The following is a 26,017-nucleotide window of genomic DNA, read 5'->3' on the forward strand; positions in this document are numbered from 1 at the left end:
CCCCAGGGACTTTTCTGGCCCATAACGTCACCTCTTCGTTAAATGGTTTTCTACTACGAAGTGTTTTTTGTTTTGTTTTGTTTTGTTTTGTTTTGTTTTGTTTTGTTTTGTTTTGTTTTGTTTTGTTGTGTGTGTGTGTGTGTGCGCGCGCACGCGCGTGTGTGTGTGTTTTTCTGCTTCAGAACCCAGGTACATACTTAGGAAAGAATTACAAAAATTCTGCTATTTATTTTAGAAGTCATAATGCAGTGGGGGCGTGACACAACCATTGCCTTTCAGTCACACCATGAAGCATAGGCTTCTGGGGAGTGGTGCTCAAGAGGTCACATTTAATGAACTCTGAATACTATGTACTGGAACAATAGGTTAAAGAGGGCCACACCTGCTTGAGCAGAGGTCTGAGGCTCTAGCTTCATTCCCCACCACCTGGCCCACAACTCTTAACAGAGAAACAAGTACCTGGCATCAGGTCTAGCATTGTCTAATGATTCAGGACTCCTGGCTCCTGTATTCTTGTTTCTGGGATGAATGGGCCTACTCAAAAATCAGTAAAGACTAGCATAATTATTACAATTTGGTTGCAGCCTCATTGTAAGGAAGTGTGTTATTGCTTCAGGACACAAGACAGTTCATTTAGTCATATAGTGATTTTTATTTTTAGTAAACTCAGTACAGCAAACTTTTATTCAGCCCATCAAAGACTCTGATCTAGAATCCGTAGAGATAAAAGAAATGCCGACACACATCTAATACGCAAAACATTCCCTGACTTTAAGGAGACTGTACTCTATGGAAAATGGGAGAGTGTTGGGGCTCATTTTCATAGCACTGCATGGGAAGCAGAGAGATAACTCATATATGTTTCAAAATATATAAATCATTAGAAAAGGAAAAACAGGTCTGGGCCACCTTAAGGTCCTTCGGAGCTTGAAAATTAAATGTTGCATTCTGTATAGTTGACCTCTAAGACAATGAAAATAGGACATGAAAAACTATTTCTGCCAAGATTTAAATCATTTTTCCGAAATGGGTTAGCCAAGACAGAAGGAGGTGCTCTCTGCAGCCAACGGGAGGTGAATGGGAGCAAGAGTGTGTTGAACGGTGCCAGGTAATCGTTGCATTTATTTCACTTTCTGCAGCTATCTGGCCCTCTGCTTACAATATCACAAGGCAGAAACAGCAACGCTCACCTCATCATGCCACAGGATGTTATATTCTTTCTATAAACAATACGGTGCAGAGGTTCAGGGAGAGTGAGGAGTCTGACCTGAAGCAAGTTTTCCACTACTTATCATTTTTGACAGTTACGAGAAATCAAGAGAAGGAATTTTCTTGTCTAATTATTTCTAACCTTAAAGTTCACGGAGTTAATCTCAAGATTAGGATGCACTAAATACATCCTGAGGAAAGGGCGCAGTACATTATCTGTAAATACCGTCCAGGAGATGTGAACTCTCTCCCTTTATTTAGGATATCGGAGGAAGGAGCGGAAAAAAAGTTTAGTCATCTCAGCTCAGAGTAAATGCTTCAGTAAGCACTTTATACGGCATCTACCTGGAACAGGGCAATAGCCGTCCTGATGATGGAATTCAGTCTGATCACAGACCACCAACTCAACCTAGATCCAGGGCAGAGGCGGTGGGATCCCATATAGAGTTATAAATAACCACTCAGAACTGCTTTCTGGTGACGTTACTATGAAGTGGGGGAGTGAATTTCCCTGATGATAACCTAAAATGAATGCAAAAAGCACTCCAGAAGCATGTATTTTGCTCTCTGGAACATTAAAGAAATAGTTTAAATAGCTCAGGAGAGATAAATATGCTGATACTCAAGTTTTAACTTATCTCGATGATTCTCACAGGCTATGATTTCTTGAGGCTGTTGCACGAAAAACAGATTTCTCGTACTAAGACATTTGGGCGCTCTCGCTGCTTATCTCCCAGCGGCAGAGCTTGAGATCTGATATGTGGACACCATGATGAGATGTTGCTGCGACAGCATTTTATGGGGGCGCAGGAGTCTGCTCCCACACAGGCAGTCGGCAGCTGGTGCTGTCGAGGCCCCACGGCTCGTGCTGCCACAGAAACGACAGGGAATCAGAGACTGCTTTGCTTACACCACCCCCGGCAGCCCAACCGCCCCAGCAGGAGCATCACCATGCTTAGAATCCTCCAAAAAAGGGGCTTCCACCCTCTCCCACCTGTCACTATTTCTGAGTTTAAAATATTAAAATAGAACACTTCTATGAGGGTATTCTATATACAGAAGAGAGGTTTCTGGAAAGAGAGTGACGTACAAAGAACACTGATACTGATAAATAAGTGAAGTACTTCTAATTTTTCATCTAAACTCGAACTGTAATTAAGAATCTGTTTCCCCCCGTATTTTGTCCTCAGTGGAGACAGAGGCCAGCTGCTAACTCCCTGTGGGAGGAAACTCCAGAATTTGCAATTATTGTTCATTGTCCTTAGAATACCTCTCCCTCTGTGATGCTTGTATATTTCTGGACCTCCAGTCCCACTTAGAGACATTATTTGCTGTAAGATCTATGACAAGCCAGTTGACCTCTTTGTGCCTCAGTTGTCCATTTGGGAGCAGGGAAGAGATCTACACAGGGTGCTCTCAAGACCTGTGGCATCTCTGTCTTGTTATGAGTCAATGACTCTACCAACCCCTTAATAATCCAGGGACAGGTTTCAGTGCTTTGCTGGAAATTGTTGAGCCACACTGGAATGGTAATTTTAAGATGAGGTTGGAGTATAATGATATCTCCTGAAATAAGATTGCACTGAGGAATGTGGATGAGGAATGCATTGCAGTGTCCGATGGGAAAGCATAATCAGAGCCCAGAGATGGCATATTTTCAGCCAACAGACAAGATTAGGCAAATTCCCGAAGCTTGCTGAATGGCCAGCTGCCTTCAGAAATACGACTCTTCCCAGAAGAGCTGCCTATCATATGTTTGGCAGAAGTCTCAGGATAGTGATGCCAATAGTTTGCACAGGCCCTGGGTGAGTCAGCATTGACTGGGGTGCTGACAGATGTGGCCTCAGTGAGTGACAATGTAAATGCTCAGGACTATTAGGCTGATGAACACTGGAACACATTCCAGAAGGCTTGCTATAGACACCCATGAACCAAGTGTCTCCCTAAAACTATACCCTGAAGCCTTCACTTGCAAAGTCTGAAGTGAGGGGCTTGCCCCCAGGGTATCCTGAGGGTGGATTCACCCACCATTAATGGGGTCACGGGTAGCTGCAGGCACTTCCAAGAAAAGGACACCAGAAATTCCCAGGAGATAAGCAAATTGAAAGCTAAGAAGGACCACATCTTTGGAGTTTTCTTTTAAAAGTGAGGTCTCAGCTGTAGAGGAATATTCAATATAGATGAAATTATCCTGGACCTACCGGCCTCTCACACTCCCTGTGCAGGCAGGAAGGGAAGAATAGGCACAGTGGGAGGAGGATTCTTTTGGGATCAGCCTCTCTAAGACCTCTTGCTAAGCAGACCAGCAGCTCTCAGGGCACTGGAGGGCATCCTCTTCCGATGACCCGACCTGCGGCAGGTTTCCCAGATTCTCTCTCATCAGGCAGGCTGGGTCTCCTAAGACATCAGGTGATCGCAGATCTCTCAAGGCAATCAGGGGCCAGAGCACTAGAATACCCTCAGATAACATGGAGCACATCCTTCTCCATCCCGACATGTTGGAAAACATCACTAGGAGGGTTTTTAAATACAGATATTATTATTTATAAAATGCTGTTCATAGCATGTTAACAGAATAAACTTAAAACACATGGAATGATTCAAATAAAAGTCTCTGTGTTATGCTAAACACCCTTCCCTCATCCTCGGTGCTACTTCCCAGAAGTAACTGTTTTTAAATAGTTATGGTGTTAGTTCTTCTGTACCACAGAACTAACCTCTATGTGTGTGCCTGTTCCCAGCCTTATCAACTTCTGATATTGTTTGTCAGTTTCTACCACGAAGGCATGTGAACTTAGCATGCTTCCCTACCTCGCAGCCCATCTGCATTTCACCTTCCAATTCTTATGAGTTACATTGACATTTTGAAACCTCTAATTTTAAGATGTCTAATGGTTACATGCATAACTTTAAATAACATGCACAAATTCCTATTTCTTGATTCATCAGCTTCTGACATTATAGACCTGCTCCCTATTCTGTAAGATGAGGAAAGTAGTTCACAGCCTATAGCTTTGGGCCCCAGCCTTTCCTCCACAAATTGTCAACTGATTAATATCATTATTCAGGCTTGTAACCTTTGCACTCTGTTCTATAACTTTAAGTTAGTTTCCTGTACTTTGTCTATAGCTTTACTTTAAAAATTGAAAACCAGTAAGACACATTCAAAATATTAAGATGATACACATACTAATTTACTAATACCAATAAAATCACACAAGTGTGATTTTATGTTACCAAAAATATCCATCCAAGAAATGAGGGGAAAATGGACTATCTTTACTTACGAACTTTCTATTTTGCCAAGTCATGTCACATTTCAGTTTGCTTCATTTTGCCATGACTTCTGAATAGTTTTTTTCCTTCCTTTATTCTAATAGATAGAGGAAACATACACATTTCTTTTTACGTATAAGATTTTTCAGATTATTACACATATTTTTAAAAATCAACGTTCTTTAATCACCACCTCTTGTCTTTTCTGTTCTAATTTGGGCCAATTGCCTTCTAGACTTGTTTTACAACTAACAACTTGAAATTTCTTTTCATTTTATTCCTGAGGCAGTTTTTCTGTTTGTTGAATTGAATTTTCCTTTTCCTGCATTATGTTTCCAAGTCATATCAGGAAGAGTAAATAGAAGAAAATTTCTGAATCATTAGATATCTTACTTTGCTTTAATTCTTGAGTAACAGTTCACTGGCTATGAAACTTAGGTTCAAAATAATTTTTCCTTAGAACTTCAAATCCTGCACTATTGTCCTCTAGCACCAATATTATTAATGCGAAGTGTGATGACAATCTTATGCTTTTTTTTTTTTTTTTGGTAGGTATCCTGTTAATTCTTTCTGCAAGCTTTATGCTAGAAAATTTTAAATTTCAACAGAATAGTTCTTGGCACATGGTGAATATTTTCCATATGAAAATCTCTTAGCTTAGGGAAATTATCTTTTATTATTTATTTGATTATTAGTCTTCGTTCTTTCTGATATTTTTCCTTTCTGTAATCTTCTACATGCTAAGCTATTTTCTCAACTTTATCTTCCAGATCAGTATTTTAGTTTTCATCCATACGAATGATACAGTTCTATTGATTTTCAAAATTTATTTGTGAAAACAATTTTCAAATTTTCAAGGCCTCTTTCACATTTTTTGCTTGCTCCTTTTTCATAGTAGCCTATTCTTGTATATGAATACTCTATCTTCTCAAATCTGTCTGAGAGGATAGGGTGTTCATAAGTAAATCAATTTTCAGTGTTTTCGTGATCTGCATCTTGCATGTTTAGTTGCTCTTTCACACATTTTGGTACTTCTCTTTTATCAAATATTGAATGATACTTGATTGATTACTCATATTTTTAATTAAAAGAAAAATATACTGTATAAATATTTCCTGCTTATGAAATAGTGAACACCCAAGTGCCTATCATCCAGCTTAGAAATAAAACTTTACAAATATAATTGAAACTCTTGTGACCGTTCCCCTACTTTTCTCCATTTCAGTTCTGAGCACAGCTTGGCAGGGGCCCCAGCAGCCCCACAGCTATGGAGGCTCCACTCTGGTGGGCCTCTGTACTGGTGCAGACATAGACCAAATTGGTACCTTTACCTGATGTGGGACTGGAACTATACTCACCCACAGGGAGGGACTAGAAAAAAGGGAGAAAGTTCCAACTGCAGTGCTAAGACGTTTTAGCCACTAGTTTTGATGACTGAGAACCGGGATAGTGTTAGGGTGGGGGAGAACAGCATTTGGTCAAATATGCATTAGTCGGACTGCCTTGTGAGCCCAGAAGGAGCTTCTAGACACCCAAAAAGACACAGGAGTCAGTAAATGGCACCCAGATGCCTGTCAGCAGGAAGCAGGCCCTTCCACAAGGCAGGATCCAGAGTTCGGATGAGAAGTGACAAGGGCAGGGCTGGCTCCGAGTCCCAGAGAGAACAGTCTCCTAGACAGAAAGCAAGTGTGCTGGGAGGTGAGTATCCAGACACAGGAAGCAATGAGGTTCAGTTGCCAGAATATGGAATCAAGATATAACTTAGGTCTGAGAAATAAGAATGAGCTTGGGCCAGACCAATTACAAGAATGAAGAAGAAGATTCTTAGAGACTGAAGCTGCTGAAATTCCTCCTGCTGACGCTCAGAACTGGTCCTAGACTTAATTGATCAAGGCCATGGGACCTCAGCTGGGGAAGAAGAGAGATGAGGAAAAGAGAGGGAAAGGAAGACAGAGGCTAGGAAGCAGGTACAATCTGACGCCATCACTTGACCTCGGAGGGGCTTATATTTTTCAACATTTGTAAAAGAGCCAACATATCCAAAATCCTATGAACAATTATAAAGATTAACTTTCCCCTCCCTACTCAACCATGCATATACCATATACCATGCAACAAATACCCCAGAGCCCCCAGGAAGACCCGATTGCATTCCCAGAATTCATTTTGAGCACCTTCTGTGTATAGCCAGGCACTGTGTGATGAATTGAGGTTTTGGATGGGTGTAACACCTATCTTAGCCATTTGTGACATTTTGTCCCATCAGGGAGTCAGACATGCAAACAGACCATTTCAGACATGTGGAAAAGGCTGTACCAGAGGAGTTTCTGGGTTGCATGGCTGAGTAGAGTGGAGCAGGACAAAGGATGGGAGAAGCAAAGAAGGAGCAGACACGGAGGAGAGGCCCAACAGGATGTGGTCCACGAACCCTGGGTACTTGGCTGCTTCTGAAGCACAATCCAAAGCAAGTGTGAAATGTCAGAGATCATGGCTTTCAGAGTCAAATCTACCTCTGCCCCATACCTTTTGTGTAACCTTGAGCATGCAACTTAATCTTTAGAAACCTGTTTTCTCCTCTGATCACCAGAGAATCCAGAAAAAAAGTACTAGAAATACCTTTATCACTTAGTATAAGTCTATACTCCTATGAAGATGGGAATAAGGGGAAATAAAAGACAATTCAAGAAAAAGATGTATATCATACTGGTTACTAAAATTGGTTAACATTTATTGCTTCCTTTAGGATTAGTATTGTAAGTCTCATTAGGTATACACACTAAGAATTGAAATTGATTAGACTCCACAGTACAAATGGATCAAACTCTTCCTGTTGTAAGTTTCCTCCCAACGTAGTGACTTTGTTATTTTTCTCTGTTCTTATATGGATATAATCAGTGAGAGCTGCCATATATGCCTTTTTTGAAAAATTCCATGTTGTCTTTATCATTGACATTCATGGTCCCTTTGGGGAATAAGGTATAGTCAGTTACCAACTAGCAATACTGCTGGCGGATAGACAAGTAGATCATCTTGACAATCTCCCCAAAGGTAAAAAATTCTAGCGATTTGTTTCTCTTTGGCACTGTGTATTTTTTTAATCATCTATTTACAAATGAAAACAAATCTGATTATCAGTGAATTTGCAAGAATTTGATTAAAATGATGAAAAAAACTCTCATGAAGATGTAACATAAGAGGAGCCTGACAATTGTCTGGTTTCCTTTTTGTGTTTTCCTATTCGGAAGTATTCTCTTCTTTGTCTTCACCCTGAAAATAGACGACACCTCTTCACCAGCGGGTAAAGATACTCACTGCTGAGAATAAGCTAGAGATAACTTTCCGCTAAGTGAAGACCTGGCTGCAACTTATGCCAGGATTCCCATTCATCACACTGGACGACTGGTTGTCTGCAGCCAGACATCATTTCTCCACTGGCCCACAACAGTGTTTAATGGTGACGGTTTTGATTTCAGTCAAGAATTCATAAGAGTCCTTGGCTCCTCCTCTTCCTACCCCAGAACTTTTCATCCCTCCAAAAGGAAGGTTCAGCTCTCTGATGAGCCAGCAATTGGTCCAGACCAAACCCGACTGCAACTTCCTCGCCACCCGGTGGACACGCCCCACGTTGTTTGACCACACGGTTGCTGACAGTCCATATTTAACACTGTTGGCTCTTTTAATCACTTCGTCTTCACTATCGAAGGGGATGACACACGTCACTGGACCAAATATCTCTTTCTTCATGCAACAGGATTCGTCCTTAACATCTGTTATCATGGTGGGAAGCATAAAGTAGCCTGCCTGATTCCTTGGGGGAAGACTTAACTTATCCACTCCCTCAACGCACAGAATTTGGGCTCCTTCGGCATGAGCTTTCTTGATGTAACTTCTAACCTGGGTGGGTAAAAGCCATGATTAGCAACATCTTACCATTGGGCTTCACACAAAGCAACAGAGAAGTCAATATTTTCAAGTCATCTAGGAAAGATGTATAAGGTCATTGCCAAGAAATTTAAGGCCACTTATCTTATCACTCAGCGACTAAGCCTGAGGGGCGAAAGTGCTCTACCCGTCACTTGGGCATTCAGCGCACATATGGAAAAGGAGAGAGTAACTTATTCAATGTGTAAGTGCCAGGCACCTAGAAGGCTGCTGTTCATACATTCTCACTTAATTCTCTCAAAACTCTGCTAGCCATGTATTATTATCCCCTACTAGCTGATGATAAAATCGAGCCTCAGAAAAGGTAAACATGTCACACAACTAATAAACAGGAAAAGTAGATTCCACACTCCGGCATATTCAGTAGTTAAATACACTAAAAAATATTTTCTCACTGGGGGGTGGGGGGGTGGCTATCTCTACTGTAGAAAGTGGGAAGTTGAATGGTGTATCAGATGTAACTAAAGGTCACAGTGCCCTTCAAATATCTGAGCTTCCAGAACAAGTAATTTCTAACTTCTAATCTCATTACTAATTATATTCTGAAAATACATCTTGGTAACATAGTATAACTAACTACGAAGAGAAATAAATTATGTAATGTTAACACAGTGACTCAGAGATAATGACAGATATTTATTAATAATGATTGTAGAAATGACTCATTATAATAATGATACATACATTTATATGGAAATATTGTTGAAGTCATAATGATACATGTTCTAACCCTGAGGGTTATAGAAAAATAGAAGAAGTAAAAATATAATCGCTAAACTCAGAAGTATAAAAAAACAGTCAAGCAGTACATCAAAGGCAGGGTAAATTTTGAAACGACATTTTGGATTCCTGCTTATCATTTATCATCTGAGCTTTCTTCTCCAGTATTAGATTAGTTAGCACTCCACTGTAGAACTATATTCAATATAGAGCTATACATTTGCCATGTAAAAACAAAAGAGGTAATATTATTTTATTATTGTTTGCTTCAATTTGTAGAACACTTAGTAAGCCATGAAGTCGCAGGCTTTTTAAAAATAGAACATTTGGTACAGTTTTATACTCCACTCTGATACACCTCCTCCCCTAGCAGGGACAATGATTTCAAACTTCCCCAGAAAAACCCTAGTCTAGTCTGTGAGTAGAGACTGAAATAGGTCTGGACTTCTCTTTCCCCTAGCCTCTTGCTCCTAATCCATCTACTTTGACTAAAAGATGCCAAAGGTCACATCCTGTGTGAATCAAGGAAGCTGAGACAAAGGACTCCAGAGGCTTCTTCTGGAGGCAGTTTCAAGAGGTCTGTCAGTAATTCCAGCAGTGCAAGGCATGCTCTGGCTTTAGATTATTGCATCTAACTGGAATTGCATGATTATCTCTTAGAAGCTCTTGGGATAATAAAATATGAAGGGAAGTGTCAGTTTTCAAATTGTGAACTTATCTAAATTTGTAATATATAAGATGACTCAAACTGAATTCATTTTCTAGAGAAAATATCATTGGATGATAGAATATCTCCAATAGTAGTAGCTCAAGAACTGAGATTTTCAGTAAAATATGAAAAAAAAACCCTTGTAATTGGTAATAAATGAATTGTTATTATAAAACATTTTTTTAAGAGGAGAGAGCAGAGAATAGTTAGTATCTAGTAGCTTTGTACCTAAAATCAGAGAAGAGAGAAGAGTGGGCTGGGGAGCCCAATTGTTCAAATTACTCATTAGCCGAAGGGATTTTTACATATTCTATGCCTCAGTTTCCTCATCTGAAAAATAGGATTAACACTGCTACGTATGCATAGGATTAAATAAGATACATAAAATATTTAGCAGAATGCCTGGTGTGTAGTAAGTCTTTTAAATGTCAGAGGCTGTTGTTGCTGTTGATGAAGATAGTGGCAATATAATACAATTAAATATAATATGATTAAAACGTGGTAAGTCTGATGAATCTGTACAGTGTCAAAGATTTCTGTAAACTTAAGTAAAGGGTCTGCCCCTTATCAGCTGACTGATGGAGGCAAATTTCTCGGTGGGCATTAGTCACTGCAGCTGAAAACAAGAATCTTCTAGTACCAAAATCTATGACTTATTTTGGGAAGAGTCTTATCAGGTAATAAATTAAAATGACCTTAAAGATGCAGAGATCATCGATGGCTTCTCCCATGGAGGCCACCGCTAGTCATGCCACCAACTGAGGACCATGCCATTTGGATTGTGTGTGCAGGCACTTTTGAAATGCCACCTGTAGTAAGCCAGAGTCAGAACCCTTTCTGCTGGGAACATTTACTGACAGAAATTCTTGCCACTTTTAATCTACGTCATTCTATTAAGTGGCCTTTATGTTTCGAAATTTGTCTTTCTCACTCTTCTGGTGGTTATCTCCTACACTCTTCTGGTGGTTATCTCTTATGCCAACTTCTCAAATTTATTCATTTCAAGTAAATGTTGCTTTAACCTGGACTATATTTGTGTATTCATATCCAACATTTTTAGACTCAGTATTCAGAGACAATTTTCCATAGGTCACAATTTTTCAAAAATAGGGTAGCAATTAAAAATAATTTACAATATGGATGTGAGTTACACCTTGTACTGGGCTTCCCTCCAAATAAGGAGTTTTTCTGTAACTTCCATTGCAGAAATTCACTTACTTTCTCCAAATGAGCTTGACTTATCAGAGCTCCCATGTTGGCTGATGGGTCGGAGGGAACACCAACTTTCCACATTCTGGTAGCTTCTACAAATCTTTTAAAAAATTCACTATAGATGCTCTTCTGGACAAGGATCCTGCTGGTGCAGAGGCAGATTTCACCCTGCCAAGAATGACACAGGGGACAATGACAAGATTGGAAAGCACACCCCTTAGATAGATCACATTGCACTTCTGAGCCCTTACCATAAGGGATAAATGTATATATATATTTCTAAGCCATTTTCTCTAGGAATTACTGTGAGAGAAATAATTATGATTATAATGATCATAAAAATAATTATTTAAAAATCTTTTTCATTCTACATTTATAAAAAAATTATTTTGGAAGGCATTATTATTGCCATTTACATAATTTGTGGGTAAAAGATATGAAAGTTCCAAAGGCTACATAAATTATTTGAGTTAGGTAAATAAAGATATAGCTCATTCCACTCATCTTTCTGTCTTCAGGATCTTTAACTCTTTGGCCTAAATCTTTGTTTTCTGCTAGAAAATATTTTTTTAAAAATATACCCTTTGGTCTATGGCCATGCCACCCTGAACAAGTCCGATCCCATCTGATCTCAGAAGCTAAGCAGGGTTGGGACTGGTTAGTACTTGGGTGGGAGACCACCCAGGAAGACCAGGTGCTACAGGTGTTAAAAAAATAAAATAAAATAAATAAAATAAAATAGAATAAAATAAAATAAAATGCAGGATGGCAGCTTTAAAGCGTTGCCATCTTATATGACTTTTAAAAAATATATAAAAATAAAAAAATAAAATAAAATACACCCTTTGGAGAAAATCATACAGTATTTACGCACATCTGCTCCATCCCAGGCACTATCCTGGGCATTGAAGTTAAAATGCTGCCCAGAAGCAGGCCCAGTGGCCCTCGTCATGAAGCTTACAGTCTAACTTATCTTATCCCATGTTCTGAATGCCTTGAAGACTCTGATGAAAAGTATGGGCCCCAGGAAAAGAACTGTCACACAGTTTCAGGAGATGCAAAGTTTTCTGAAGCTCATCTTTGACTCTAAGGTAAGAAACCAGTTCTAGACTGATTTGGTTATTTATTTCTAAGTATGAGGACACATTTGTGATGTTTTTGGTAGGAGAATAAGATTTTTTGGATACAGGACATTTAGATAGCAAAAAGAAACTGGAGGCAACTCTGTGAATACAATTATGGAGAAGCTTGGAAAAGCAAACATCTATCATTTTTCCCAAGGCTAGTCCCTGAAAAAAACTGTGTAACTCACAAAGAAGAGCTTGCTGAACAGGAGCTGTGACTCTACAAGGCCACAGATTGACAGTGAGATTGAACAGATGGTCAATGGAATAACATGATATAACGATTCTCCTTTCCCTGAGATAGCATTGGGTTGACCTACTCACTCCCAGCTTCACACTGTGATGAAACAGATCCAGTGTGACAGGGTCACAGAATTAAAAACAAACAAACAAACAAACAAAAAACCAGAGGACATACCTGGTTGGTAAAGCTGGATCTGACAGTGGTTAGAACACACTCCTCCAGGTTGGCGTCCTCAAAGACGATGGCAGGATTCTTGCCCCCCAGCTCCAGGGAGAGCTTCTTGCAGTGGGGAGCACTGAGCTGGATGATCTGCTTGGTTGTGGGCTGGCTCCCAGTGAAGGAGATGAGGGGCACGTCTGGGTGGGACACCAGGGCCTCGTCTACCCTGGGCCCTGAACACAATATTTACCATACCCGGTGGAACACCTGGATGGGAAACAGTGTCAGTTAAAGTAATTCTTCTCAGTATGTTGAGGACTTCAGATTACATAGAGATTGTCCTTGAAAGTCCAATTAGTTGAATGGGGGGAGGGAGGGAACTCTTATGGCTGTCTCTGGTTTAACAGGAAAGCAAAGACTATAGCATCACCTCAGTCTAGAGTACATCCTAGGTGGGATTTCTCCAGGTGCTTTGCCTCAGAACATTCTACATAATTCATACCCTAAAACTGGCTAGGCCTCATGGGCTGAGGATGCAGAGATACCCTCCAAGTCCTCTGAAGGAGAGCCCCGCTCCAAGTTGGCATCCAGGACTCATAATTGAGTGTGAAAATGTTAAGTAAAGGGGAGAGTAAATGCTGCCTCATCCAGAGAAGAGATGGACTGTGTTGGCCCAAGGGAGTGAAGGAGGGCTTCCTTGGGAAGGTAAGTTTTGAGTTGAAGGTCCTGCACCCCATGATATAGAAGCACCATTACACTCCAGGTCTGACTTAAAAGATCAAAAGCAACCAAAAATAGATCCTCTTTTCTATCACAAGACTCTCTTAACCTAGGTCTGTATATGTTTACTTACTTGCCACTAGAAGGTATACTAGCTAGGGGAAGAAATAATATCCGTGTTTTGCTCTCCATTGTATCTGCTGCACACAGCCCAGTTTGCCATAGAGAAATAATGCCAGTAAATGTGCACTCACATTTATTGGGTGTTTACTGTAGGTCAGTCATTGCTGTGAGTGATTCACACCTTTTAGGCCTCCCATAAACTCTATTAGATAGGTAGTATTACTATCCTCACTTTACCCAAGAGAAAATTGAGGCAAAGTAAGGTTAAATGACAACCAGTAAAAGGCAAAACTGAGTGTAGAATGTCAAGAAATAATTGTTAAGTAAGTGAGTGAATGAATGAATGTTTAGTGTACGTTATTTGCATTATAAATGATGCTTGACTTCAAGAAGCTTTAGGTGTCCAGAAAGACAACCTATGTGCAGTGCATTGTGTCCAGGATGTTCATATGGTTTGCCTGGAGCTCGCTGACTTTATTCCTTCTATTTCTTCAGGCTTGAATTTTGTAGGGGCAGAAATCCTCCAGTGTATAAAGTTTTTGAACTTACTTCCTGTTCCTAGTACCTTTCCCTTGCTTCAAGTTAGACATGCTCTCAATAGAAACATACTCTCTAGGATTAAAACCATATCTTCAAGACTATGCATTTAAAGTATAAATAATAATATTGCATTGATGATCAATTATCATTCAAAATACCTTCCACAAAGCCTTAGCCCAGTCACCCTGAGGGACAACCAAGGCCCCATTCAGATGAGGTCCCAAGAAGGTGGGCTGGAAGATTCAACAAATCATGATGGTATCCAGCAGAGCCTTACTTCTCATGACCTCCCCCTCCACACTCAGTGTGCATACTTGTTGAAATCCAGTTTAGGTCGGTTCTGGATCATAAATCACTACCAGATAAGGGCAGGCCAAGAACCAAGCACCATGGGGAAGCGGCTGGGTCCTGAGTTGGGGCAAAGAAGATGCTTAGGGGTGCAGCCCTTCCTGTGGTTGATGGGAGGAGAGCAAGGACAAGTTTCTCACCATTGGAAGGATGGGACCCTGCATCTCCAACAAATACTGGGTATGTGGATATTTGTCTGATGTTTGGATAGGGGGTTGGAGGTCAGGAGACTCTTGGGCTTTATAAATCTCAAAGGCAAAAAAATGTACCGAATAACTTGGAATGTTTACAGTAGCATTTTAACAGAGGGTGAGAGAAAACATAGAAACATCACATATTTATCACCAAAGGAAAATGAGCTTGTTTCAGCAGGCTGATGGCCTTCTACACAATGGCATAACATTGTGATGCATTTCCTTGAGCTCCGATGTTAATGTATTAAGAGCTATCTACTGGCCATTATTTCTCAGTATCATTTTGCCATTTGCTCAAGGCATTAATGAAAACTGTTTAGAGACATCTGATCTCTACCCTTAAGAAATTCTAGTTTTAAGATAAGGAAGGTAGTTTAATCAGCAAATAACAATTTGGTAAAATTCAGGGTAGGTGCTAACAGACAATGGAGGAAATGAGGTCCCATCCAATGCTAGTATGTGGCAGGGTGACAAGAAGTTTAAGCTTAAATAGAGCAGAACAAAAACTAATAGGAAGGGCTAGAAAACCCATTAGTGGAGACTCTAGGAATGAGGGCAAACATTTGGTGCCCCGAAGAAGAAAATGAATATTCCAGGACTCTTAAAGAGGTATTTGCTGCATAATTTTTTAAATGATTTTATTCTAAAGGAAGGTCATCCATCTGAACACTCAGGACTAGAGGAGCCAGCTTCTTAAATATCCTGAATGCATTAGCAGGTGACTTTAGCTCTCTTTTCCCTACACTATTAAGTTTCTCTCACAGTGCTCTAAAGCTAGATCATGTAGATGTGATTTATGTGGTAGAGAATCCGGGGGCTTAGATGCTGCAAGTTGAGCAGCATTATACTCTCAATGTTCATTGGAGGAGGAAAGTTTGGTAATGCTAGCCTTGGGAGGGGAAAAGTGAAGGCCTGCCTAGATGTTATAAGCTTAGTCATTCACAAAAAGTAAGATCAATGTTGTACAAGTAAATAGAGACGTAAAGCTTTCATGAAGACCAAGTACTGGGGTATAAGACCACGGAGAGTGGTTAGGAAAGGGAGATCATCGTAGATCAAGATGCGGTTCATTTTAGGAGACAGCATTCTCTGGAATACGACCCTGCAGCATCCTCCCCCCCCCCCCCCGCCCCACCTCCATGGCATCCTCCTCAACACAGGTCAAAACGGGAGTTAGGCCCCATTTCTATATCACTCAAGAGAATCTGCAGTTAAAAGGCAGGAAAGGAATGCCTTGGACCTTTGCAGACACTAGAGACTCAGTTTTGTAAAGAATGTGATCAGATCGTGATGCCTTGTGTAAGGGAGGGGTAACAAAACTCCAGGACATGGAAGAGCTAGGCACGTTTATATCATACATCCTCCTGAGGCCTAGGGCATCCATAGACGTCATCCCAAAGACCTAGAGGAGGTCTCGTTCCTCTTAGCACATGGGGTAATGAGGAGCTAAACCAGAATCTTAAGGTTCAATAGTCTTTGCTAACAGCCATGGTTTAACCTGTCACCCTGGAGTAAAGAACCAACTCAACTTTCCTGGAAGCCAATGTGAATGTTCTTGTTCTGAGAGGAAAGGTATCCAGGAGAGAGAGATGGGTTCTTTCCAACTACCCACTCAATGGATATGGGTGAGTCCGGCAGTGCCTTCTCTGTGGGCTTGAAGGAAGCAGGCATGGTGGAGACTGGCAGAGACAGAAAGACAGCCTCTTTCCTGCCACCCGCCCATCATTACTGACCAGGCTGTGCAAAGACACAAGCTGAGGGACCTGACAGCAAGGGGCTTTCCCACTGAGGACAAGCTATGGCCTCCTGCCTGTTATCTTCTAGCTCTCATGCAGCATCAGGCAGAATACCCTAGAACTAAACCATGCATGCACCCTAAACATGACCATTACAATGCTAGCAAAGAGAGGCCATGAAGACACATTATACCTGCATCCAAGTAAGAGTTCCAAATGCAGGGAAAACTGAAGGATATAGCATCTCAATTCTCTCAAAAATAGACTCTCTATCAGGTATTCTATAATTCCACAAACCAGAGAACTGCTTAGCAATAGTCTTACTTTTATTAAAGTTAATTTGTGATTCAAACGTAAGATTTAAATCGACTATTGAGGACACTCTCTGGAGCAGGCTGCAGTCTGATTTGTTCGGGCTCTTAAGCCTGCCATTGTACTCCTCCTGCGTGCCCTCTTCCTGCTGTACTGCCAGCCAACCCCTGCAGGGAGGAACTTTGCCGCAGCAGCACCATCATGGGTTCAAGAGAGGAAGCCGAGTGAGCGAACCCCATGGACGAAGGGCATTTCTCAGAAAAAGATCAGGGAGACGAAAACCAAAGACGGCTCTGGAATCTACTTTGCCGCTGAGCAGATTTCTATCCAAAATAACTTTTCAGATGTCAGTGACCCTAAGAGAGCTGAAGCCTACAAAACGTATACCCTCAAAGCTACTCCTGTGCCTCCCCCAAACTTTAACACCTAATTACCTGCTTTCTCCAGGAGTTTGCACGTCATCCACACAGTCACTGAAGTCAACTCGCTAGCCTTCGCTATCACAGCATTGCCAGCAGCAACTGCGGGCACAATCTTCCAGGTCAGCAAGTACAGTGGCAAATTCCAGGGACAGATCAGACCTGCTAACAGAGGAGAGCAGAAGCATTGCCACCAACAACATGGCCCTCAAAGCAGACCTGCCCGATGGGATTTATTAAGGTAGAACTCCTTTATGCTGTATGAAACTTAAGCTCCAAAACCCCAAACTTTGCTTACTGTAGCCAATTGCAGGGAAATCATTCTAAAATGTATTATAGACATCATTGCCTTTTGAAACTATAATCCATACAGTTTACTCACTTTAATGATAGTTTACAAAATATTTATGAACAGCAGCAGTATGAGTTCCCAGGCTTAAAGCCAGTCACATGTCACTAAACAGTTTCAGAACGTGATGACTTTTGAGATTTATGGACTGCTGCTTATATTTGCTTAAACTTCTCTCTCCTCGTCATTAAGCTGCCAGCTACTATTTCTTCAAAGTTTCTCCATCTCTGTTTATGATCTGTTGTGGATTGAGACATAAAATCTCTAGATTTTTACAATTATTTGTAAAATAAGAGAAAATTGGTTCTGAGACTGTAAAATCTAGAGTATTATTACATTAAAAAATTACCTCTAGGTTCTCAGTTGTATCCTAACCATATAGGTTTGCTAGGTAAGTAATAAAACTAACATCTAGAATGTATCTTCATGTAATATTCTCAAACCGTCCAGGCTTCCGACTATAAAACAAATTTTAAAAAATTACTTTATGAATAAGTAAATGGATTAACCTTATTTTACAATCTGCCCTCCAGTCTGTGCTATAAAAATAAACATATTTTATATTATTACATTTCCTACTGAAAAATCTTTTCTTTAGGGGATAGCAACATTTTTGCAGAATAATGTATTAGCATACTTCTTAGGAGGATGTTTGAGCTTTTCATAATGCCTTGAAAATACCATTTCCAAAGCATTCAAATAATCAAAGTGGTAAAATGTCCCATTTTCTTTTCCTTTTAACTTATATTCTGTAATAAAATGTAACTAGTAAAATATGGATTTTTTTTCTAAGAGGAAACAATGACATCTAGTGGATATTTTGAGTCATTGCAGATATTCATACATCTTCAAAGGGCAGGAAGCAAAGAAATGAATGAGGGAAGTGGATAATTCAGTCAAAGGTTATTTACCATATACCTATTCTAACTGTCCTATGCTTATTAATTTATTTGATATAAAAATACATAAACACATAATCAAACTATTTTTTCCCAATTTTTCAGATAAGAATACTAAAGAACACAAAGGTTATATAACTTGCCTCATATATATCCAAAATCCATGCTCTTAACCAAAAAACTCCCTGGAAATAAAATTGTTTTTTTCTTTTAATTACAAGGAGAAAAATATCCTGGTTTGTGAATTTACTCTCCGCATCATTCTTTCCCTGTGATTTCCCAAGAACAATGTTCTAGGAATCAGTAGGGGATTGCACACAAAGAAAATAAACCAGAAATCAATTTTTAAGGCTAACTATATTTCAGTCAAAATAGAAGAAATTAGCTCCTTTCTTTACCTGAGTCTATTCTTTTAGATCAATTCTACAGAACTGACCCAGCATCAATATGTGCAATTGTGGTCCAAGGTTTCATAGAACAGCACCTACCAATTCCCACAGGGGCCCAGATAGTATAGTGCAGACAGCCCAACTGGTCCATTTATGTGCACTCTGACGTGTGGTACAGGATTGAGGAGGCAAAGAACCGGAAGTTCTGTACGGACCGGGGAATGTCCATGGTTCTTGCCAGTGTTATAGTTTTACCTGTAAGAAGTCAACAGCGCCAAGCCCTGTTAGTGTATTTCCCCATGGACAGTGTAGACACTTTATCACACACGTACCCCAACTCATGCTGACGTAACCTATGTTCCTTCCTGTCTGGGGAGGTCATTATTTGAATATACAGTGTTGATTATGGTTATAGTTAGATATGAGGTTAATTAGATATGAGGTTTTGTGATGAGATAGGGAGATTAAATTTGAGTCATAGAACCTTTGCTTTGCTGACTGAACAATTCATAGGTATTATGAATTTGCCAGATTCTACAACTTCACTCACACCAGCTCTTTCAATTCAAAATCACAAGCTTTATTCATGCTACAAAGAGGTTGGAACGGCGGGGGTTAACATAGCTGTATTTGCACATCATAAAAAAAACACTTTGACAAACACATGATATATATTTAATGTCCCCTAACATATGGCAGAGTCTTTAAGATGGATGTGTGGCAGAACAACTGATGGGGACCCCTGACACAAGATGCTGTGTGGCACTTGATCACCCATATCATACCCCATATACATCCCGGCTGCTGGACTCAACAAAAAGAGACACCTAAGCTTATCTGGATTGTTAGTTATCTTTAGTGATGCAGGGAGACACAGCAGTGTCCGAAGTATCAGCAGGAAATATTTTCTTAAGAGTTTGGAGTCAGGCTGCTTCCTAACTTTAGACTGGTTTACAGCGCACGTATAATTTTAAAAGGATCTTGGCTTTTCCTAACAGATATTATTACAAAGATTTACAGACATTTATTACCTTACCTTTACCTCTGAGAGGGAGCTTAAAAATCAGGTAACTGTGTTGGGAGGGGAATAGTGACATCTCAGATATCTTTCTAAATAACTTGCCCATGTGACTGCTCTTCAAATTCCTTTTGCTTTGGAATTCTCCACCTAGAATTGGTGCAAGATCGTATAATCAACCCTAGTTCTCCCTCTCTCCCCAGATCCATGCCCTTTGACATACATACACATCTTTGCAAGTCTTTCCACCAAACAAAGTGTGTTTATTTCCCTGCTTCCTAAACTTCGGTTCAGGGATGAGTCACTGAATGAGGCAAAAGCCTCAGCCTCAGCCTCTGCCATGAGAAGCACATGGTGCTGTTGGCCTGATGGTTCCAGGAGGGGTAACATGACAAAGGGCCCCGTTCCATCCATTACAGTTAAGAGGCAAGAGATCATCTGACAAACTGGAACGAGAGGATGAAGCGCCAGCATCTGATTAATGGATTGCACTTTGCATAAAGCATTTGGTTAAGAGACAGCTGCACTCAACACCGGGCTCTGCAGGAGAGAGAGCTGTGAAGACTGAAACGGAAAAGGCTGGCAGAGAGGGCCCTCACCTTGGTCTTTAGACTCGGCCTGGGTCAACTCCTCCAAAGACTGCTCCAGCAAGTCCGCCAGCCAGTGCAGCACGCGCGAGCGCTCCTGTGGGCTCCGGGGGACGACCAAGCTGGGAAGGCTGCTCAAGCGGCTTCCACCGACGGCTCCATCTTCGAGGAGAGAGCGGGAGAGAGGGTCGCCTTAAGACTGTGGCTCCCGAGGGGCCGGATGGATCCAGAATCCACAGGTCCAGACACGTCTAATTTTTTTTTCTGCCTAATTTCGATTTATTTTCTGCCTAGTTTCCCAGTACTGAGTTACCCACAAAGTGGTGTTGAAGTGACCTGCAAAGCAGGGGGCACCACAAATATAAAGAGAAACACTCTATCAAAGGTATCTAGAATGTGGCAATCGAATCATTGGAAAGAAGCGATTTGAATTTTAACAGATGTACGTTTTTGATCATTTCAAAATATAGAATATTTTGGAATAGCTTATGAGAGGAAACTTAGACAAGACCTGTAGAACCTCTCAACTCCAGCTCTGCCATATCTGATAAAGTCTAAAATTTTGTTTGAAAACACATCCTCCGACTGTCATTCTTACTTGGAATGACCAGTCATATTAGTGGTCTATTGACTAATTTTTATATATAATAGAAAATGCTAAACGCTTTACACAAATTATTTTATTTAACTCCCTTTAAATGCCTGTAACATAAATATTGCTATGCCCATCTCGCAGATGGAAAATGGAAGCACTGACAGCTCGGTTTCCCAGAGGACACACAGATAATAATTGGCAGAATCAGGATTCAAACCCAGATCTTTGTGGCTCCTAAGATCACAAGCTGGCCTGCTATGGCATAACACAGTCCCTGCTCTGTGCCTGTCTCTGCCCAATGGAAGAGGTCTCTGTTGGAGATAAGAGTATCTGTGGTTAAACAGATAGCTTTGGGACCTAGTTTTGGAGCTAAATCACGTAAATAATATATGGAAAGGTGTAGGCAAGGCCAATGTATGCAGGTAGGATGAATTTTCAGGTCATCTGCTGCCTTTTTCCTTTCTTAGGTAATGTCTAAGCAATGGCTTTTCAAGAGAAAGCAAATCCATAGACTGTCTCCCATCCTCTCTCCTCTCACATGCATGACAAACATTTGTAATCACTTATAGCCTTTTTCCACCACGGGGCCCACAGGCTCAGCCCCAGAATCCTTTTCCACAGGCTTCAGACAGCTGCAGCTTATTTCTTGTATCACGTGACCTGACAATTCAGCCACCCAAGCCCTGTGCTAGCCCTGTCACCCAAAATCTCATCTCTACTTCTATCCTGCTTCCTTTATGTAGACAAAGTCATTTTCAGATGAGTCGAAGTAAGGTATAAAATGATTCTCATCTTATAGCAGATATTGTTATTCCTATTATATAAATAAGGAGACTGAGACTACTTAGTCAAGACCATAGATATAACTAAGTGGTGGAGCCAGGTCTTTGTAGCCAGGCTGTGCTTCTAACTGCAATGCCATAAGGCAAATGCTATCACAGAATATTTGTGTGTGTGTGTATGTGTGTGTGGTGTGTGTGTGTGTGTGTGTGTGTGTGTGTGAAAAAGAGAGAGAGAGAGAGAGATAGAGAGAGAGAGAGAGAGACCATTGATCTAAGCATCAAAGATAAGCCTGCTAGCACTCTGTCCTCTGTAAAATAAGGATAATGGTAAAACAGACGTGCTAACCACTACACTATGGAACCATGTCGTGTGTGTGTGTGTGTGTGTGTGTATTATATATTTGTGTCACTCATTCTTTTTTTTAGTTGTACCTAATGTGTTTAATCTAAATACCAGTTTTTAGTTTTAATTATATGTTTCATTTTTAAGTTATATTTTGGTTAATCTTAAACTTGTCTGGTTATTTTTTATTTTATTTTTATTTTTGCTTATTCATAGTTCCACCTTTAAGTAAATATTAAAGATTAAAATATTTCACCCAGCTATTTTATATACTCTAACCAAATAATTCCAATATTTGTAGTACAGAAAGGGAAAATTCATCTGTTTAAGATATTCCAAAGCTGAAAGATAACGCTATATCTATGGTCTGATCCACTGAGTTGCCTTTGTAACATAACTCTCCTAGAATAGTATTATCTCATCATCAAATTTTTGAAGGAAATTTATAACTGTGTTCTCTCTGCATTTATGTTCATTCTTTCTACTTTATTGTTGTTACTCAAGTCTTCTGACTTTTTTTTGTTTCCATAATCTATACGGCGGTACTGTGAGAATTCCTTAATAATTATGTCCTTTAATTTTTTACTTCTAATTTTCATTATGCATTTTGATGCTATTTGGTACTTGTTTCATTTTTTTGCTCATGATTGTACCTCTTATCAATATGAAATGGTTCTCTATATCATAGTCAAGTTTTTTTGTTTGCTTGCTTTAAATTTAATCCAGTATTAATATTGTTACCCTTGAATTCTGGAGAGGCAATGTGGTATAGCGAACATGCCTTCCAGTCGGGCTTAAATCAAGATTCAAATCATGGCTCTATAACTAACTGACTTGTTAGTTTTTATTAATCTCTGAACTTTAGTATTCTTATCTATAGGCTCACATTAATAATGCCTACCTTATATAATTATAAAAATGAACAATTGTGTGAAAACTGCCTGACATATGTAAATACCCAAACCATGGTAGTTATCTTTACTTCCCTGATACATCTGTGAATTTTTTCTTTCGATCTATATTTTGACATGTCTTTTGTAAACAGCCTATCATTAGCTTTGCAGTTTGAGTCTTTTTAAGAGAAAAATTTAAACTTGATCTTTTCTCTTCCCTTCCTTCCTGTCCCCATATTTGAGGTATAATTTAATTGACTTATTTCATTATTTTGTTTAACACTATTAATTTATTGCTGCATATGTGAGATAAAAAGGACTTTCTAAGAACTAAAAGTGGACCTGGCACTTGCAGGTAGGTCACGGTATTCTCCTACTGAACATTAACAATTCCTAAATCATTGACATCAGAGGAGGTCACTGTGATTTTGATGAAGTGAAATAGACCGAAAGTCACAGTGTAAACTGTAAAAATGACTAAGCAACCCCCTCTTGTGGCTAACATGAGCAACTGCTTCTACTTTACCTCGTTTCATTTCTCCTATCTCCTAGATAAAAATTGATCCTCAATTGCAGAATTACTCCCACTCTGACAGCATCCAATCCAGAAGAAACCCCCACTCACATGAGGCCTCCTCAAAGTTAGCTACGCTTGTTCAAATTCTTTAACAAACTCCTCCTTACACCTTTTTACTAAGAAGTACCTCCACGGTGTGTGGTCTGTTGCTACAGTAAGCAAACCTCAATAAAAATAATTTTGACTAGTTGTGTCCTGGTGGTCTTTGACTGATGACATCAACAGATAATGGGCATCAACATATGCCTGCTGTAGAATTTTCTACCATGACCTCCCTAGTCTTAAGGTTTTGAACTACCTTTTTGCGATCTGATCACAGCTCTCAGGACATCTCCTGAGACTTTCTTACCCTCACCTACAAAGGATGCCATAGCTGGGTAATGAATTTGTGAGTTACAATTCCTCTCACTTAAAGGTTTATATATTTAATTCCTGTATTCCTTTGGTTTTTGGAATCCAGTGCTGCAGAAAAGACTGAGGATAATTTTTATTTCCTTTAAGATGACTTGTTGGGGAGTTTTTTAGTCCCAAGATTTGTTTTAATCTCAGAAATTTAAGTTTTAGCAAAAAAAGTGGCTGTAATCTCTTTGTGATATTTTACATAAAATATGGTATGCTCTCTTCATGTGCACCTTGAGGTCTTCCTGTTCATCATTTTCACCTATCTGCATTCTAGAGGTGGTTTCCAAAGACAGCTTCTAGGTCATCAGTTCCACTTTTTGTGATTAACTGTTTTTACAGCCTTCAATGAATATTTGAATTTTGCTACTATGATTTAGGTTCCCATGTAGTCTTTTCTAACTATCCTGATTCTTTTCTTAACTCAGCAACCGTCTCAGATTTTACAGACACCACACAGCAGTTATTTAAAGAAAACTTTTGTTTCCTGTAATATGCCTGAAAGGTTTCTGTCTCCACATGCTGTGAACATCACTCTTCATGTACTGCAGATGTTTCCATAGATTTGTTACCATATTTTTTAAATCATCTCTAAATAAATATATATATTGAAGCCCAGTGTTGGAAAGTAAGAATGCTTCAATTACTTTAGCCACCTCGCAGTCCACTTGCTAGCAGAATCCCTGGCAGCCAGGTGACTGCTGGTTCCCATTCTGAAATGCAAGCACACTTGAATCTTTCAGGCTCAAGAGATTCACCCCAGTTCAGGAAAAGACTCCAAACTATGATGTTTTCTTTTTCCTTCATTATAAAAATAGCCCCTTCACACACATCATAATGGAAATAAAAACTTGTAATTTTCAGATAATAAAGACATAGAGAAATTAAAATTATCCATAATGCTACCACCAGCATCAATGCTTGCATTCATTTAACAATATGATGTGCAATTTGATGGACTATACCAGTTGCTGAAAAATAAAGGTTAAAAAAAAAAAACAAAAAACGAAAGGTCTCTTTCCTCTTGGGGCTTACATTTCAGTGGAAGGAGAGAACAATAATTAATCATACAATAAATGTAAAATTGCAGCCTTGAAAGCATTCCAAAGAGAGAGACAAGGTTCTTTGAAAGCACATAACTCATTTTCCTTTACACTAGTCAGAAACCAGGGGTTCCCTGGGAAAGTGGCATTAAGCTGGGCACAAGAGTCAAAACTAATGTTACAATATTCTAATTCATCTTTATCATATATACACCTCATCTCATCCCTCATGCTTCATATTTTGTTTTAAATCTTGTATGGCTTTGGCATCTTCAAAGAACCAGACTGTGAATTACTCCATCAGTTCTATTTTTTCTAAAATTCTAAGACCTCTGATGCCTAAGGGCTTTAAAGGGCTTCAGGGAGGCTTACGGTTAGGCTCATCTTGCCTCCTGCACCCATCCTTCATGTCAGCGCCTGAGTCTGCAGGCTTGTGCCAGCTTTGGTCCCACTGTTAAAGATTCTCATTGGTGTGGCTCTTCTTATTGGGGGTGAATGAGTTCTAAATGGTTTAAACAGAGGGTTGGTAAGATTTTCAGTGTTGCCTGTTCGGAAGCCAAAAGCTATCCTGCAGGTTGATTTTGCCAATGCAAAACCTGCCTTCCCATTCCCCCTAATTTCTGAATTAGCAGGAAAAAGGCTATGATTACAGGTTGAGTTACTTGAACTAAAAAGAATGTCTTATGTAAATACAATTTTACTTCAGCATTAATGGCTCTACCTAGGACCTTCCACACTGCCTGTAGGGGATTTCTCCTGGATGCCTTCATGCTGTAAATTGTGTTTGCAGTTTATGGTACTGAGAACTCCCCTGACTGGACTGTCACCCCTTTCAAGACCAGGGCTCAGGAGCTATTCCTTGTGCCTGGGACACGGCAGGTTCATATTTAGGAAGGAAGGAATGTATTCTATTCACATATTAATATGGACATTTAAAAGGAAAACTAGAATATGATGACCCAGTAGTTTTTATGAGAACTTCTCATTTGGAAGTTTTTTTTTTTTAAGCTGTATAATTTCGATTGATTCTTATACATCATGGTATGTAATTTTGTATTTTTACATCATTAAAAAAAGCTATTAATATTTCCATCGAAAAATCTTTACATTATAAAAAGATCTTGACTAACGATCACAACTACCTAAAAAAATTTCT

At 39.7% G+C, this 26,017-nt stretch overlaps 1 protein-coding gene and 1 pseudogene across 1 annotated transcript; one reads left to right on the forward strand and one right to left on the reverse strand.

Moving 5' to 3' along the window:
• Nucleotides 1-5,016: 5,016 nt before the first annotated feature.
• On the reverse strand, nucleotides 5,017-25,270 carry ALDH8A1 (aldehyde dehydrogenase 8 family member A1). Its single transcript, XM_036239020.1, is given in 7 exon segments — nucleotides 5,017-8,379; nucleotides 11,075-11,236; nucleotides 12,611-12,830; nucleotides 12,832-12,862; nucleotides 17,003-17,152; nucleotides 20,242-20,421; nucleotides 25,234-25,270. Coding segments are annotated over 7 exon segments (1,254 nt in total). The 3' UTR covers nucleotides 5,017-7,905.
• On the forward strand, nucleotides 11,656-11,774 carry LOC118606825 (annotated as a pseudogene).
• Nucleotides 25,271-26,017: the final 747 nt, after the last annotated feature.

Source organism: Rousettus aegyptiacus, unplaced genomic scaffold (genome assembly GCF_014176215.1).
Source record: "Rousettus aegyptiacus isolate mRouAeg1 unplaced genomic scaffold, mRouAeg1.p scaffold_m13_p_1, whole genome shotgun sequence".
Lineage (NCBI taxonomy): Eukaryota > Metazoa > Chordata > Mammalia > Chiroptera > Pteropodidae > Rousettus > Rousettus aegyptiacus.